Source organism: Trichosurus vulpecula, chromosome 8 (assembly GCF_011100635.1).
Source record: "Trichosurus vulpecula isolate mTriVul1 chromosome 8, mTriVul1.pri, whole genome shotgun sequence".
In the NCBI taxonomy this organism is placed as follows: Eukaryota; Metazoa; Chordata; class Mammalia; order Diprotodontia; family Phalangeridae; genus Trichosurus; species Trichosurus vulpecula.
In genome coordinates this window covers 25116969-25134931 of record NC_050580.1, presented here as the reverse complement: position 1 = coordinate 25134931, position 17963 = coordinate 25116969, and the positions used below count along the sequence as shown (strand labels likewise).

Below are 17963 nucleotides of genomic sequence, written 5' to 3'. Positions count from 1 at the left end.
CTAAACAAGGACTTAAAAATAAAGTTTGCTGTCTATACACCCTCGAGTCATTGAGAATGAAAACTGGTCACCCAATTTTAGAAGCCGGACCCTCCCCTTCCCGCCCTTGTCACTCACTCTTCTTTCCGGAGAAGCTCCTCTTCAGACTCAGTAAGCCGTTGCCGCAGCACAGCAATCATCTCCACCGCCACATCCACCTGCTGATTCAAGGCCCTCTCTCGCCTCTGAACTTCCTGTTTTTTCTGAGTCAGCTGCACAAAAGCTGCCCTGACTTCCAACAGTTCTGCGGTCTTTTGTGCGAGCTCTTTGGTCAGCTTGTCAATCCTCTTCTCGATGGTCTTGTCCACTGCCTCGACCATCCGATTGAACTTTTCCCTCACGTGGGCCTCAAAGGAAGCTTTGGCATCCGCAGTGGGCAGCCCAGGGCTGGACCTTGGGCCACCCAAGGAGTCTATAGAAGTGTAGATGGGGAGGAAAGACACGGGTCTCTCCGCCACCACCTGGAGGGACTTCCTATCCTTCAGGTTTTCCCGGGACAGGTTACACAAGTTCACATAGCTTGATTTCTGCTTGACCGCTTGGCCACCGCTCCCCAATTTCAGGGGCTCTGATGAAGTGATCAGGTCTGGGTCTTTGAGGGGAGAAAAGAGGCTGCATTTTGTCATGAGGCTCCTCTCTTCATAACTGTGGTTGAACTCCAGATGGGCCCTCAAGGAAGACAAGCTTCTAAAGCGGGTATGGTCTCCACACCGTGGGCAGCGGAATGGTAGGCACACAGCAACATTTTCAAATGACTCTTGCCAGGGGTATCTATTTTCCTCAAAAGCCTTCTGTTGCATTACTCTAAAAATCCTGGAAGAGGGGTGGGGAGAAAGACCAAAGAGTTTCGATGTATATTCAAATGCCACAGATATGCAGGATGTTAGAACTGGAATAGACCTTAGAGATTATTGAGGCCAGGGGTTCTTAATCTGGAACTGGATTTAAAAAAAAAATGTTTTGATGACAATATTTCAATAGAATTGGTTTCCTTTGAAATCCTATGTATTTCACTGAATGAATTTTAAAGAATTCTGAGAAGGGGGCCCCAAGCATCACTAGATTACCAAAGGTATCCAAGACACAAGAACCCCTGATCAGGTCATAGATCAGAGACCTCAAGTTTGGAGGGACCTCAGAGGACACCTAGTCTAACCCCTTCCATTTGCCAAATAAGGAAAAGGCTTAAAGGGGGCAAAGTGCAGCTAGTTAGGGGCACAGCTGGGGGTTCAGGAGGCTTTGACTTCAGCAGCTGCAGAAAATTGATGAATGTCAGTAACTGGAACCCAGCTTCAAAAACATCTCTCTCCAAACTGATTCATGATATTATCTATATAGTCCATCCTCTCTTCAGTTATTTGAATGCTAATGCTCTGGCTCAGCCAGACAATTCCTTCAATGGTGCAAGGAGGACTTTATAATTCTGGACAGCAGAAATCCCCCAGGACAAAGGGGCCATCTATGCTGGAATTATAACATTACCGCTCAAAATGCATCTGTGTGTGGGAGACATCTGGGGCACACTGGAATGAATATGAGACAGACTCAGCACTCAAGGTCAAATCCTGATCCCACCTACTCCTGACTGACTGTATTGGGTCCATTTACTAGCCAGTCAGACGATAAACACTTATTAAGTACCTGCTGTGTTTCAGGCACTGTGCTAAGCTATGGGGACACAAAAAGAGGGAAAAAACAGTACCTGCTCTCAAGGGACTCATAACCTAATAGGAGACACAATATGCAAACAAAACAAAATGGAAATAGTCAACAGAGGGAAGACGCTAGAATGAAAGACTGAGAAAGGCTTCTTGGAGGAGGTGAGATTTGTGGCTGGCACTTGGAGGGAGCCAGGGAAACCAGGAGGTGGCAATGAGGAGGGAGACCTCTGTGAGCATCTAGTTCCTCATCTGTAAAATGCAGATTAAATAAATGCCTAGAAAGGCAATATGGGATCATGGATAGAGCATAGGCCTTGGAGTCTGACAGACTGGGGTCCACGTCCTGAGTCTGATACATTCTGACTATATCCTGTATGTGTCCCCAGCCAACTTTCTAAGACAAGAAGTTATGTTAGGGTGGCAAGATCTTACACTCAGGGAATTCCCTACGTGGATTAAATCACAGGTGCAGACTTTTCGAAGCTTACCAGCAACACTTATATTACAGAGCTATTTTGAGCAGGGACAGGGAAATAGGGAACTCCCAGGGAAGGAAACTCCTTCTCCCAAAGTAGGTCAGAACCTCTTAGTTCTTCGAGTGTCACCCAGACGACAGAGAAGTGATCGCATCAGCCCAGGGTAACAGAACCAGCATGTACCAGAGGGAGCACCTGAACCCTGGTCTTCTTGGCTTTGAGACTGGTCCCTATCCACTGCTTCTCCTGCCCTGATATTCTAAGTATCAAATCAAATGAGATAAATGAAGTAAAATAAACACATTGACTCGTATTATTGCATTGTGAGGTTTTGTTGGTCCCATGATCTCATTTTCAAGACAAAGACGATGCCATCCATCCACCTTACAGATGTGAACTCAGAGGCACCGACCAACAGTGACGATTGCTCACATTTCTATGGCACGTCTAGGTTTACAAAGCTCTTTACTGATTAAATATATAAGAGGAAGCTTCTGGTTAGGGTACGTATTTTGTTCAATTCAACAAATGTCATCTCAATATCAATGAATCATTGCAACTGGAGGCAGCCTGCCCAGGATTCCTGCAGGAAAACGAATGTAAAAAGGAGGCCCTTGCTTGGGGCACACACTTCGTTCAGTTCAGGGCTGGGAGCCCCAGGTTGCTGCCTTTCAGGCCCAGGCATCTTCTAAGACACCCCCTTGGCAGGGCTGGGATCGGAATCCTAAGTCGCTCACTTCCCAGGTTCCTTCCCAGTAGACAGAAGGCCCCGGCTCACTTTGCTCATCCAGGCTGCTAGTCACGCATACAAAGCAAGGAAACATTGGAGTAATGAAGCACACAAAGTGGGGACAGTTGTCTACTGAAAACACATTTGTTTTCAAAATAGGTCTTGAGGAAAGCAAGCTCAGCTGTCTTTTCCCAACTGTAAGCAGTGTCTTAAATAATAATAATGAGTAATGAGACAACTAACCAATGGTAATTCCTGAACCTGCAAATTTCACTTCAGGCAGAGCCCTGCTTATGACAATATGAAGAAAAGCCTTTGTGCCTTGGACTTTGAAGACCATCCAAAGTGTATAAACAGTCCTGAAAGTCTGGAGTCCTCTAGAGATGAATGCTCTCAACAAAGGAGGCCTTTGGTTGGGGTGCATATTTTGTTCAATTCAACAAATGTCAATTTAATATTGCTGAATTATTGTAACCGCAAGCAACCTCATCTGGGGTCAGGAAGACCTGAGTTCAAATTTGACCAAAGATACTTACTAGCTGTGTGACCCTAGGCAAGTCACTTCACCCTGTTTGCCTCAGTTCCTTCATCTGTCAAATGAGCTGGAGAAGAAAATGGCAAATCACACTAGTATCTTTGCCAAGAAAACCCCAAACGGGGGCCTAAAGAGTCAGATACAACTAAATAACAAAAAAACAAAAACAAAGAAACCATGCCATCTGCCCAGGATCCAGACAGGAGAATGAATGTAAGCTTCTGGAGGGCAGGGACTAGAGTCTTTGTATCCTTGGTCCTTAACTCAGTTCTTGCACCATGGAATGGGCTGAACAAATGCTCATTGAATACTAAGGGAGTATTCTGGGAGAAGAGTGCTGTATGTGGAAAGAGGGGAACCTGGGTTCAAATCTTGGCTTGGCCCATATGACCTTAGGCAAGTCATTTAATCTTCTGGCGTCTCAGTTTCCTCATTCATAAAATAGGAAGGACAAATTTGCAAACCCTCAGGCTCTCTGGATGAGGTCCTTAAACTCTTATAGCTACAAACCACTTCTCACCACTTGCGCAGTTTGGTGACATCTATGGTGCCTTCTCAGAGTAAATGTGTATTGGTGACTGTTAAATGCCAATGCCTTCCCTTGGTTGATTACCTCCAGTTCATCCAGCATAGCTCTTCTTTCTGCAGTTATTTGCATTTGTCTCTCCCAGTACACTGTGACCTCCTTGAGGGCAGGGACTGTCTTTTTCCTTTTTTTGTATCCCCTGTACTTGGCAGAGTGCCTGTTACAAAGTAGTCACTTAATAAATGCTAGTTGACTGATTGACAAAGGAAACCAAAGGTTGGTAAAAATAACAAAGATGTCCCCTTTTAACCATCTAGTTTGAGGGAGCTCCCTGAAAGCTGTCCACTGACCCTCGAGTTAGGGAGCCAGGCTCTATAGAAATGGGAACTATATGGGAATTAGAAATGAGACAGTTGAAGCAGATGACCTCTGGGATCCTTTCCAGCTTTAAATATAGAATCCTAATATGACTCTCCCCAGGGGTACACTTTGTTAAAGGCAGTTCTTCAACAGGACTCTTAATAACAAGCAGCTCATGTTTTCTTACAGGAATTAATGCTATTCGCCTTGGCAGCAGATAACTGATGGCAACCCCAGACTGTGCCCAGACCTCATTTCAGCAGGTAAATGATTTCTATCCCTAATTTAACATGCATGAGGAGTCTTGGCTAGGAGATGTCATGTCAGAAAAGCATGGATGTTGGGGAGCACAGCCTCAGCAAGAGTTCCAGAAACACTTGGGGCTGCAAGGCATCCTCAAACAGCTGGCATGCCACACTCTCCAGACCAATTGACTTCTGCGAATCCAGAGGGAAAGCCCGTAACAAACTCATCTATTGGCTAGCTTCGCTGTGAGAAGATGCAAAGGCTCACTGGGACTGGAAGAGGGGAAGATGGGGGGGGGCGGTGATAAGGAGAGTGCCTTCGGGTTCAGGAGTACTCGGGGAGAAGGTTACGTGATGGGGCTTAGGGGCTGCTGGATGGAGAAGTAGGATTTTAGGAGCAGATGCGTAGGGAGACTACCAGGCTTCTGACCTGGCCAGCTCTCGGGGCGGTGGGGGAATGGGGTGGGGGCGGTGTTGCTGGTGGAGAAGATATCAGGCTTAAAGATATGTGCCAAAAGGGAAGGCATTCGCTGCAAAAAGAAAAAAAAAAAGCAGGGAACGTCACATGTTCTGATCCATGCCGGAGGGCTAACAGGGATCCAGGGGCAGGAGGCAACATCAGTCCAGCGGTTTTATGGCGACTTTCCCCCTGGATTGCTAGAGAAGGGGGAGGAGGAGGAGGGAATGGTGCTGCTGGGAAGGAAGGATGATGAGAAGGCAGCGGTGACTCCGGTGTTGGCTGCCCAATCCCCACCTCCTTCCCCCGCGCTGCTGAGTGTGGGCTCAGGTTCTTGGGGGCTGGGCGCCCAGGGGACCCGAATAACCTAAATAGCTCGTTACCAACGCTTCTGCAGCTACTGGTGCACCCTGCCCCCAGTGCTGTCACTCCCTCACCCCGGCCCCATCAGGGCCCCCAGCTATCCATGCCACCCCACCCACCCCCTCGGAAAGGGCCGGGCCAGGCCATGCAGGGTGGGCTGTGCAAGGCGGGCTGCGCAGGGCCACCCGGGAGGAGCCACTCCGTACAGGGTGGGCCGTGCGGGACCGGCTGTGCAAGGCGGGCTGTGCAGGGCCACCCCGGCAGGACGCGCAGCTGCTGCAGCCCCTGCAGCCTCTGCAGCCTCTGCACCCGCGGACTTACCAGACTTGTTGCTGCGGCGGCGGCCGGGGCTGAGGCTGCGGCTCGGAGGAAGCGGTTTTCAGCAGAGCCGTAAATCAGGCAGAGCCCGGTACCCCGCTGCACTGACGCCCTCCCTCCCCGCACCCCCCCGCGGCGGGGCCCGAGCGGCGCCCAGGGCGGAGCGTGCGGCGGTGGCTACGGCGGCGGCAGGGGCTGGCAGGCGGGGATCGAGGCGAGCTGGAGGCGGCCAGGGTTAGGGGGGAGGAGCAGACCGGGGGAGCTGGGGGCGGGGGGAGCTGAGCGGGCGGACGAAGCTGGGGGAGGGCTCAGCAAGCTGGTGGCCCGGGGGACACGGTGCTCGGCCGCGGTCAGCGCGCTGCGGGGCAGGGCCGGGCTGGACCGGAGCCGAGCCGACCCCAGTGGCGTCTGCTCTCCCGCCCGCCCCTTCCCCAGCGGGGTCCGGCTTCAGGCCTTGAAGTGTGAGGGACCGGGATTCACCGGACGGACCGAGGTGCGGAGGCACTGACTGCCGTGCTCAATGCTTGCAGCACTCGGGTGGGCCCCGGGCACTGCCCAGAGGGCGCTCAGGATGGCACTGCCGAGTGGGGGACCCTGCTAGACCCATCAAGAACGGCCTGGGGATCCTGGGCTGTCATGCTCATCATCGGTCCTAGGGGAGAAAGGGAAAGGGGTGCCGCCCCCCAAACCCAACCCTGGGTAGAATGCAGGAGTTGGACGGGCGGAGGTGTGGACAGCTAAGGGCTAGGTTAAACTAACGGACCAGGATTCGACTGGTGCTCAAAGGTCACTCAGCCGGAGCATCGCGTGACTTTTCCCTCCAAAAAGCCCATCAGGGGCGTCAGAGGCCTCTGCCCCTTTCTGAATGCTGTCCTCCTCTTCCGAGAAGTCTTCCCAGTTGATCTATTCTGTTCCTTGGGACTTCTTCCCCAGCTGACCTCTCCCAGAACTTAGGCCTGTACAGAGCGCCTTGGATGAAGAGATGGAAGGGTCCTTAGAAGCCATCTAGCCCTACTCCTATATTTTACACATGAGGAAACTGAGGTTCAGAGAGAGGTGATGTCATGTCGCACGGCTGATGAGCAGCAGACCTGGGATTTATACACATTGTACCTCCCTAGAGGAATGTAAGCTTCCTGCAAGCTGGGCCTTTCTCAGCTTTGTACGCCCAGCCCTGAGTGGAGCAGATGGTATCTTAGAGTGCTGGTGGAGAGTCAAGGAAGTGCCTAGGATCACAGGACCTCAGAGGCCCGCTAGTGAAACCCTGTTGTTTTACAGATGAGGACATTGAGACCCAAGGTTAAGTGACTTGCATGTGGGCACTGGTAAAAACTGGCAGAACTCAAAGTTCAGTTCTTCTCTCCACCCCACAGCCCTGCAACAACTTTTCTCCCATTTGCTCTTCTTAATAGTCTTCCACCAATAAACTCCAGCAGCCTCCTATTACCTCTGGTTTTCAAATATCAATTCCTGAGCTTGTCATTTGAAACCCAGCACAACTTCTACCCAACTTATCTTTCCTGCTTTGTTGCTCCTCCTCAGGAACACTATGGTCCAGCCAAACTGGTGTTCTTACTGTTCTTCCCACTAGAACACTCCATCTCCCATCACCATGCCTTTGCATGGTTTCCCGTGCCTGGGAATACCCCTCCTAACTTCTGCCTCAGAATCCCTAGATCCCTTCAAAGCTATTCAGGCTTCACTTTCTGCATGAAACTTTTCTTGCCACCTCCCCCACCCAGTGCCTTTCCCCCAATACTATATCTAATTTCGCATGTACCTATATACATCACATATCCATTTCCCCAATAGAATGCAAGCTCCCTGAAGACGAAGCCCATTTTCCCTTTTGTGTTTTTGTATCCCTAGCATTTGACAGGTAGGAGCTCTTTGAGGGCAGGGACTGTCTTTGGTCTCTTTTTATATTTACAATGCTTAGCACATAGTAGGTCCTCTTGGAGAACAAAGGATGAAGAAGAACAACAGTAGGAACTCACAATAAATGTTTATTGTTTGAATGAAGTGTTTAATAAATGCTTGTTGATTGGTTGATACTCATAATATCCCTAAGCTTCAGGAAACTTCCTAAGACTTATCTAAGGATAATAGCTAGCCTTATATAAGTTTTCCAGAAGACTTACATATTTTATCTTCTTCAAGTCCTCATAAAAGCCCTGTGGAGTAGGGTACTATGTATTTTTATCCCCTTCTTACTGATGAGGAAACTGAGGCAGAGAGGTTAAAGCACCTGCCTAGGGCCACACAGTTAGGAATTATATGAAGCAGGATTTTCATTCAGATCTTCCTGACTCCCGGTAGAAGACTCTATCTACTGCCTGCCTAAACTGCTTAGCCAGTCATTGGTTAGTGCTGTTGGCTGAGACCTCCCACTTCACTGAAGGTTGCCTGGCACAACCCCACTGCCTTGCACACAATAGACACTCAATCCATCTGGTGTAATAAAGTCCTAGGCTAATGTTCCCCACTGGGGCAAGACATTTTAATTAAAATTCCTGTTTAAATTATTTTATTTGAGGCAAAGGTCAATCTACATGTTGACTCATTTTTACAAAATCATAGTTCATTTTTAATGGATGTCAAAGAGTGTGCTTCTCTTCAGAGACTTAATTACAACTCATTTCCAACTCGTTTTAAAACTTTCTTTCTTCCTCCTCCAGGGAGCCTTCCTTGAAATCCAGCTTCGTAATGACTGTTACTCAGTACTCACATAGCTCACAAAGCTTTGAAACTCTTCAGGATGTTGGTTATTCATTATAAATGCACATCCTATTCTACATTGTAACTAGGTGTATTTGTGTCTTATCTTCTACTGCTACAAGGAGAAGAATACCAAATCTGGAGTAAAAGGACCTGGGTTCAAATCATTCCTCCAATGTTATTTTGTGTGACGTTGGGCACGTCACTTCATTTCCCTGGACCTTGGTTATAGCATCTGTGAAAACAAACAAACAAACAAACAAATTGAGGGCTAGATGACTTCAGCAGGCATTCTTAATCAGAGGTCTGTGAATTTGTTCTTTCTTTCACTTATGTATTATGCCGTTTCAATATAATTGATTTCTATTGTAATCCCATGTATTTAATTTATGCTTCTAGTAATGTTATCCTGAGAAAGGCTCTGTGGGCTTCACCAGATTGTCAGATGGGTCCAAGACACATCCAAAAGGATAAGGCCCTCTGCCTTAGAAGTCTCTTGTAGCTGCAGAACTATAATTTTCTGATCCTAGATTGTAAACGCCTTGAGGACAGGAAGCTTGTCTTAGCCAAACTTTGTATTTTCCTCTGCACTTAATGCAATGATCTGCACACAGTAGGCAGTTTGCTGTGCTTTGTGTTTGTTTTAGATTGTTTGTATAGTTAGTGACAACAGCCTCCAAAGAGGTAAAAATGAGTATCACTCACAGGGTTACAAAAAAAGCATATGGTGAGGTGAGCAGCTTCCATCATACAATCAATGAGAGCTTCAAAGAAAAACAGGAATAAAAGATACCATCAAGAATGGTATGATGGGAAAAGATGCCAGGCCTCCACTACTTCAGCTGGACCCCCACCCCTTCAAACTGATGGGAGGATGTGGAAGACAGTTGCTCCCAATGGGCAGGCATGACTGGAATCGGCATCCTTGGAGGAAAACTTCCAAACTGATAAGAAAACAGATCCACCTGACAGAGTAGGACTGAGCTCTGGACTTGGAGTCAGGAAGACCAGAGTTCAAACCTTGTCTTAGAGATTAGGAGTTGACTGACTCTATACCAGTCATTTAACTCCCCCAAACCTCCCTTTCTTCATCTGTAAAATAAGGATAATGGTAGCCTCTGCCTCACAGGGTTGGCTTGATTGATGTGCCTTGCAGGCTTTTAAACACTACATAAATGTCAGCGATTACAATTGTTAACAAGGTCATCGGCCTACAAGGAACTAATTAAATATTCAAGGGCAATACCCAATATAGAAATGGTCCAAGGAATCATGGTGGACAAGAAGTAGATTTGGAGTCAGGAAGACTAATTCAGATGCTGTTTTCTGTGACTATGTGAGCCCTTGCTAGACAAATGTCTTAACTTGTCTGTGCCTCAGTTTCCACATCTGCAAACTGAAAAAAGAAAAGGATGATACAAAGACTTGTAAGCTCCCTTTCAGCTCCAAATCTATGTCTTTATGATATTGTAATTTGAAGACAGTATACTTGAAACAAGGTTCAGCCTACCTAACAGTCAAAGAAATGTAGGTTTTCAGCAACGCTCAAATTGTGCTAGTTCGGCAAAAATTAACAAAAATTACAAATTATATGCTGGACAGATTGTAAAGAAACAGGGGCATTTAAACATACTGGGCAGACTTGCAAGTTGATGTAATATTTTTGAAGAGCCACCTGACAAAATATTATAGTAGTAATATGTTTAATAATTACATTGTACATTTTCCAAAAGAAGGAAAAACTATTTAAAGATATTTACTTTTTTTTTTTGGCAGGGGGGAAGGCAGGGCAATTGGGGTTAAGTTCCTTGGCCAAGGTCACACAGCTAGGAAGTGTGTCAAGTGTTTGAGGCTGGATTTGAACTCAGGTCCTCCTGACTCCAGGGTTGGTCTCTACTCACTGCACCACCTAGCTGCCCCTGTTTAAAACATTTAGAGCAGTAATAGTTATAATTGTGAAAATCTGGAACATTGTAGATGTCCAGCAATGGAAAACAAAGTAAAAAACTAGAAAATCAATACACTGGAATATTATGATTCATCGAGCATTTATTATGTGATCACACGCTAGAGCTCTCTCATCAATGTGGGTCGTCCCTCCTGGGCTTCCCACCACACCTTATCCTGTTCAACTCTTGTTGACATCCTTCCATAGCCTGTTTGCCTAGGGGCCCCTCTGCCGGGCTGCAAATTTTCCTCTCCCTATCTCTTGTCTATGCCTGATTTTACCAGTAGAGTGCACAAAATGACCCCCTGTGAAGCTTCGCTCCTGGTAAGTATCTCGGCCACCTTTTCTACTCATGCTTTTTTTGATAATATGTTTTTATAACCATTTTGGGTGGATTTATTAAAATTAAAATTTCTGTTTCATTATGAACTTAACCATGAACAAACATTTCGATATACAATGAACAAGGAGGCCTGAGAAACTTGTTACATATAGTTTTTTTATGAGAAATACCTATCTGTGTATACGTATATATGTGTGTGTATGCTCGGTTTAACAAAGCTATAACAAAACTGCTACTTGCTTCCCTTGCACATTTTTTTGTTTCTTCTGCTCATTTTTAAAAATCTTCAGACAATTATCTTTTTATTTTGGCGAATCTCCCATGACCACCTCCACTGACTTCCAAAGTAGAGGCTCTCCTTTGTAACTAGTATATAGGGTCCCACAAAGCACATGAACGTATTAGCCATGCTGGAAAGTGCAAAGCTCATTCTGCGTCTTTAGCTTATTACCTTCCTGTCAAGAAGTGGGAGGTTTATTTGTCTTTATTTCCTGCTTTCATCAGAGTTCTGAGAAATCTCAAGGTCATTTTCCTTTATACTGTTGTGATGGTTTTCCTAGTTCTGTTCTGTTCAGATCAATGTTCAGTTCAAAGCAAAGTTTGGATGCAGATCCATCTGCATCAGTTCAGAGAAGGCTTTCTGTGTTTCTCTGAATCCATCATCTTTTTTTAACAGCACAATAATTTAAGGTTGTTCAACTTTTGTCGTAGTTGTTGTAGTTGTCGCAGTTGTCGCAGTTGTAGTATCCAACATTTCTTCAACTGATGGACACTCAATTTTGTTCCCAGTTCTTTGCTATTACCAAAAGTACTACTCTCATTACTCTCGTATATATTGGTCCTTTTCCTCTGGTCTTGACTTCATTGGGATAGATGCTTAATGTTGGGTGAAAGGGTATGTGTGGCGCTATAATTTAGTGACTTTGGGGGTCTGGTTCCAAGTTTTCCAGGATGGCAGCCACCCATCCCTTCCCCCCCCGCCCCCCGCCACACACACATACACACACGTTTTATTACATAATTCCTCCTTGGCAATACAGTGCAATCTATTAAGATCTATTGTATATGTTCTCCGTGATCCTTTGTGGGGAACATTCATGGTTAATTCTATAAGCCTGTAGTATCTCAAGATTCAGGATCATACAGAATCATCAAGCACATATCATTTTTATAGAGATGGTCCTCTATTTCCGAGAGAAGCCTTAGGATCATTCAAAGCCATGCACAAATTCCTAAAGGAAATCCATCCTTCTGCCTTCCTTCTACTTAAATCTGAACCCAGAGCATTGTCCATCTGGATCTTTCCAAACGTAATTTTTAAAATTATAAAAACTTTAAAAATTTATAAATAAATATGGAAAGGCAATTACAAAAATGAAAAGTGAAGAAACGCACAGAGCCAGAGGATCAATAGATGAATAAGCATCATTAGCCAATTAATAAATAATCGAAAGATAGAAACAGACAGTTATCAAGGGAAGACATTCAAGCTAACAGTAGCCAAATAAAATTACTTCATTAATAATTAGAAAAATTCCAATTAAAGCAATTCTGAAGTTCCTCCGCATATCCATCAGTTTGGAAAAATTGAATAAAAAAGGAAAATGACAAATGTTGGAGAAGTTACAGGACAACAGGCATGCCAGTGCATTGTTGGTGGAACTGAATTAATCTAGCCATTCACGCCCCCAAAATCACTAAAACTGCACTTATCCTTGAACATAGGACTACCATTGCTAGGCCTATACCCCTAAAAGATCAAAGAAAGAAGAAAAAGTTCTATATGTACAAAATATTGACAGCAGCTCTTTTTGTAGTAGCAAAGAACTAGAAATAATGGAGGTGCCTATCGGTTGGATAATGGCTGAGCAAATCATGAAACACGAATGGAATGGAATACTATTGCACTTTTAAGAAATTACAGAAGTGACAATTTCAGAGAAAACTGGGAAGACTTGTATGAATCAGCGCAGAGTGAAATGAAAAGAACCAGGAGGACGATTTATATGATGACAGCATCGTATCTTCTATGAGAAGACTTTCCTAACCCCTGTAAATTCTGGCGCCTTCCCCCATTAGTTATTTCCTATTTGCTCTGTACATAGCTTGTTTACACATACTTACTTGCTTGTTGTCTCCCTTATTAGATTGCGAACCCCTTGAGGACAGGAACTGTCTTTGGCTCCTTTTTGTATCTCCAGTGCTTGGCATAGCACCTGGCACATTTGTTGTTGTTGTTGAGTCATTTCAATCATGTCCAACTGTCCAAGACCCCATTTGGGGTTTTCCTGACAAAGATACTAGAGCAGCCTGCCGTTCCTTCTCCAGTTCATTTTGCAGATGAGGAAACTGAGGCAAACAGGGTTAAGCGACTTGCTCAGGGTCACACAGCTAGTAAGTGTCTGAAGCTGGATTTGAACTCAGGTCCTCCTGACTGCAGGGCTCGTTCTCTATCCACTGTGCCACCTAGCTGCCCCACCCTGGCCCATAGTTGTTAATTAATAAATTTTTATTGATTGGCTGACTGACATGGTAAAGGCAAACATCTTTAAAGATTTTAAAAACTCTGATCAGCACGGTGATCATCCATGATCCAGAGGCTACCCGCCTCCTGGCAGAGAGGAGATGGACGTAGCAGGGAGAGTCAGACATACATTTTTGGACATGACCAATATGCGAATTTGTCTTGCTTAACTACAATTATTGGTTATAAAGTTTTTTTTTTTGGTATTTTTTCTTCCAGTGGGGGAGGTGAGAGGGAGAAAAAAATAAAATGCCTGACAATTCAAAAGAATAATTTAATTTAAAAAATAAGCATGGTTCAAGTCTAGGGTAGCTTCAGTGTAGATTAACAGAGCACCTTCTAGCTAAGTGCACAAAGCACAAGTCAGTACAGTAGTAAATATCAGCATAGGACAGCTATTTATTTCCACCACCACAAAAGAAATGCTTAAAACCCAGAAAGTTAATAAGCACACATTAGCACATACTTAAAACACCAACTATACCTATGGCCTAAATTTATTATACTCTCCTGCTGCCAAGTGACTGTAGCTGCCGTAGCTGCTGTTGGGCAGGGAGAGGGGAGAGAAAACCGGTATCACCTTTCTAGAATTCAGAGTGAAAGCTGACATTGGCTGGTTTCCAACAAAGACACAGCCTCTCAGGATACCAGAAACTGTTACTCTTTGATCTTACTATCTATATAGCAGGCAGTCTTCATGGCTCAGGAGCCAATCCTATTGTGGGAGGGGAGTGTCTCCCCCTCTCCCCACCCCAACCCTCGAACCCCGTACCCTTGGAACCAAAGGACCAACTGGAGACCAGGAGGAGCTCTGGTCACGTGTATCCTTTAGCAAGGGGCCAGAGCACACTTGGCCAGCTGTACAGGGCCAGGATAGAAGCCCATCCCCATGCCCCCCGCTACACAGATACCCTAACCCTAAATGTCTCTGACTCTGACTCCAACTCTAACCCTAAATCTACACCATAAACAAGGCAGATACAACAACTGGGGAGGTCCTGGGATCTGTAGGGATCCAGAGCTAGACGGGGCCTGAACATTTCACAGTTGAGGAAATTAAGGTCAGAAGAAGTGAGTAAACCAGATCAGAGTAAAGAATCATGAGGTGTGAGATCTCTGACTCTAACTGCAGCCCTCTCTCCATGACACCCAACTTCCTTAGATCCTTCTAGGATGGACAGCTCAAAGAGGTCTTTGAGTTGATTTCATTAAACTCATTCATTTTTACAGATGGGGATACTGAGGCTCCAGAGGGAAATGACTTATCCAAGGTCACTCAGGGGATCTGACAGCAGAGTCAGGGTCTGTGACTTTAGATCTGAAACGTCATGGCCTCTGACTCAGGACCCTTGATGTTCAACCACCATTGCTTTGGGGCTGCGATCTCCCTGGGAGATAAACTCTCCCGACATAATCTTTCTTCAAAGGCTCATGGTTGAAGTTTTAAGGGAGGATTTATAAAGCACCATCACTGTGGTAAAATAATAAAAATCCTAACTTCAGCCAGTTGGCATGGCAACTCCCAGTCCACTCACCAGGACCACGATGGAGACAGCAGGCCTTGGTTAAGGTGAGAATTTGACAGGTGCCAGGTGGAATCTAAAAATAAGGAATTTATGGGATCATAGATTTCAAGTAGAAAAGAACAGTGGAGGCCATTTGTCCAACCTCCTCATGTCACAGGTGAGAGGGCGGAGGCCCAGGCTCACTAAGTGGTTTGCCCAAGGTCACAAACCCAGGAAGGAGCTAAGCCAAGACTTCAGCTGAGGCTGAATTCCTCTGACTTGAGAACTTTACACTGTGCTCTAGCAAAGGAGGGTCTCCTTCAGTCCCATCACCAAAGAGAAGCACAGAATTAGAGATTTTGCACCAGAAAGAGTCTTGTAGGCCTCCTGGTCCAATCCCTTCAGTTTACAGCTGAGAAAATGGAGAAAGCCTACGTAAGGTCGGTGACTGGACCAAGGTCACCCAGCCAACAAGTTAAAGAGCAGGGGTTTGAACCTGGGTCCTCAGACTCCAAATCAGGTATACTTCTCACTGCACCACAATTAATTAACCCTATGTTAATTGTATCAATCAACAAGTGTTTATTAAGCACCTACTATGTGCCAGGAACTGAGGATATAGCTGTTGTTGTTCAGTCGGGTCCAACTCTTTGTGACCTCATTTGGGGTTTTCTCGGCAAAGATACTGGAGTGGTTTGCCATTTCCTTCTCCAGCTCATTTTACAGATGAGGAAACTGAGGCAAACAGGGTGAAGTTTAGGGTCACGCAGCTAGTAAGCGTCTGAGGCCGGATTTGAACTCATGAAGTTGAGTCTTCCTGATTTTAAGCCCAGTACTCTATGCACCATGGCGCCCCCTAGCTGCCCTGAGGATATAGCTACAGATGAAACAATCCCTACTTAGAAAACTTAGAATCAAATGTGGGAAACCAGGAGAGACTTGTGTCACAAAAACCCAGAAAGGAGAGAGTATATGGAGAGCATGATCAAGAGTGTAAAATGTAGCAGAGAGTGAGAAGGATCAGGACTGATAACACACCATCTGATTTTGCCTAACTTTGGAGAGTGCCCTTGTAGTCCAGCAACCAGACTGGGAGCCTGGCTGCTGGGTCCCTTCAGGTAAGACAATGGAGCCAGAAGCAGTTATTTCACCACACGGCTCCAGGGGCAGTACCACCCCCTGTCTTTAACCCAGAAACCAACGATCCAGGTTATGGATCATCCAGCCCCAGGGCAATGTGGCTTAAGGAAACTAGCTCAGGCTTGGGAAGAATGTCCCAGCATGGCTACTAACTAGCTGTATGATAACCACAATTAGCATTTAATGTGTGCTAGGCTCTGCAATTTCATCCTATATTATCCTCACAACAACCCTGGCAGGTGACTGCTGTTATCATCCCCATTTTACAGAAGAGGAAGATTGAAGCAGACAGAAGGGTGATTTGCCTAGGGTCACACAGCTAATAAAGATCTGAAGCTGGATTTGAACTCGGGTCTCCCTGACTTCAGACCCATGCGCTATCCGCTGTACCACCTCGCCATACACTCTTAACCTCTTTGGACCTCAGCTCCTTCATCTGTAAATTCAGCTCAGCACGTTCTTCTCTCCTCAAACTCCCAATGCCACCATCCACCCCCATCTCTCAGATGTCCTCGCCTCCTATCTTACTAAGAAAATTGATACCATCTGTCTTGAGCTCCCTCATTTTTCCTAATCCATAATTCAAACCCCCTTTGCTTTATTTCCCATTTTCTCTTCTTTTGTTCCTGTATGTGAAAAAAATGGTGGCGTGTCTCCAGGCCGAGGCCAACCCCTTTACTTGTACCCTAGATCCTGGCCTCCCCAGGAGGTTGCCCTATTGATGCTGTGCGGGGAATCTCCCTTTCCCACTCCCCCTTTCTCTCTGTCTGTCTGTCTCTGTCCTCTGTGTGTGTCTCTCTTCCTTTCTCTGCCTGTACATGTGTCTTTTTCTTTCGCAGTCTTTCCTCTCTACTGGTTCCTTCTCTACTGCCTCTTCATGTGTCTAATTCTCCCCCATCCTCAGAAAGCCTTCACTTGACCTTACCTTCCCCCCGGGCTATTCTCCCTTTTATTATTCAACTCCTAAAGAAAATGGTCTGCAATCCATCCTTCCCCTCCACCACCCAACTAAACTCATCCTCTAATACCTCATCATGGTGTGAAAGGAAGCCTGGGTTCTTGAAACAGTGCTAACAGGGAGTGTGAGGGTCTGCCGCGCCGAAAAAGTTCTAGTATAGACCCAGAGACCTGTGCTTTGTGTCTGTATCAAAGCCAAGGTCTGCCTCAGAGACTCGTGGCTTCCGGGTAACAACTTATTTTGACCACAGCAATTCTCAAAGACCATCTGCCTACCAAATGAAAGAAGGATTGAGATTATCCACATGGACACAATCATAAGTCAAGTCAATAAGCACAAATTAAGGGTCTGCTATGTGCCAGGCACTGTGCCAAGCACTGAAGATACAAAGAAAGGCAAAAGACAGTCCCTGCCTTCGGGAAGCTCACAGTCTAAGTTGGGAGAGACAACATGCAAACAACTATGTACACACAAGATATAGATAGGATAAAGTGGAGATAATGGGAAGGCACCAACATTAACAGGGATTGGGGAAGGCCTCCTATAGAAGGTGACATTTTAGCTTGCACTTAAAGATCATTTATCTATTTTGGGAATAGATCTTAGAATTCATCTAGTGCAACACTCTCAATTGGCTTGGACCCAGAGAATTAAAATGATATTTCTAAGGTCAAATAGGTAGTAAGCATCCAAGTCTAGATTTGAACCCAGGCCCTCTGACTCCAGAGCCATTGCCTTACCATTATGCCACATGGCCTCCTCAGACTGCTGAAGTAATATGGAAGACTCTGGGCTAGGTTCTGGGTGTGCAAACAGATAGGATATGGACCCTGCCCTCAAGGAGTTTACAGTCTAATGCTGGGAAAATCAAGAATATAAACAGCTGTGATATGAGAGAGAGAAAAAGAAGTGTACAAAGGAGAAATACCTGGAAATATGCTATATTAGAAATCTGAGGAGAAATAGGACATTTTTACCGTGGGTAGAGGCAGAGGAGAGAAAGAAGAAAGGCATTCTACATAAGATTCTTGAAGGACCTGGCCCCTGAGTTGGCCCTTGAAGGAAATGGGGGGACTTACGCTCCTAGATTTAAAGCTGAAAGGGTCCTTAGAAGTCA

General features: G+C 45.6%; 1 protein-coding gene across 2 annotated transcripts in view; it reads right to left on the bottom strand.

Annotated features, from left to right (window-relative positions):
• Positions 1 to 5819, bottom strand: part of ZNF365 (zinc finger protein 365) — a 34578-nt gene extending 28759 nt beyond the window's left edge. The window contains exons 1-2 of one of the 2 annotated variants that reach the window (XM_036735709.1): positions 5714 to 5819; positions 118 to 852 (exon numbers count right to left, since the gene is read on the bottom strand). In XM_036735709.1, coding sequence (XP_036591604.1) covers positions 118 to 839 — 722 coding nt within the window. In that variant the 5' untranslated portion in view covers positions 840 to 852; positions 5714 to 5819. The remainder of the gene's footprint in view (positions 1 to 117; positions 853 to 5713) is intronic. The other variant, XM_036735710.1, reaches the window with a different exon arrangement.
• Positions 5820 to 17963: the final 12144 nt, after the last annotated feature.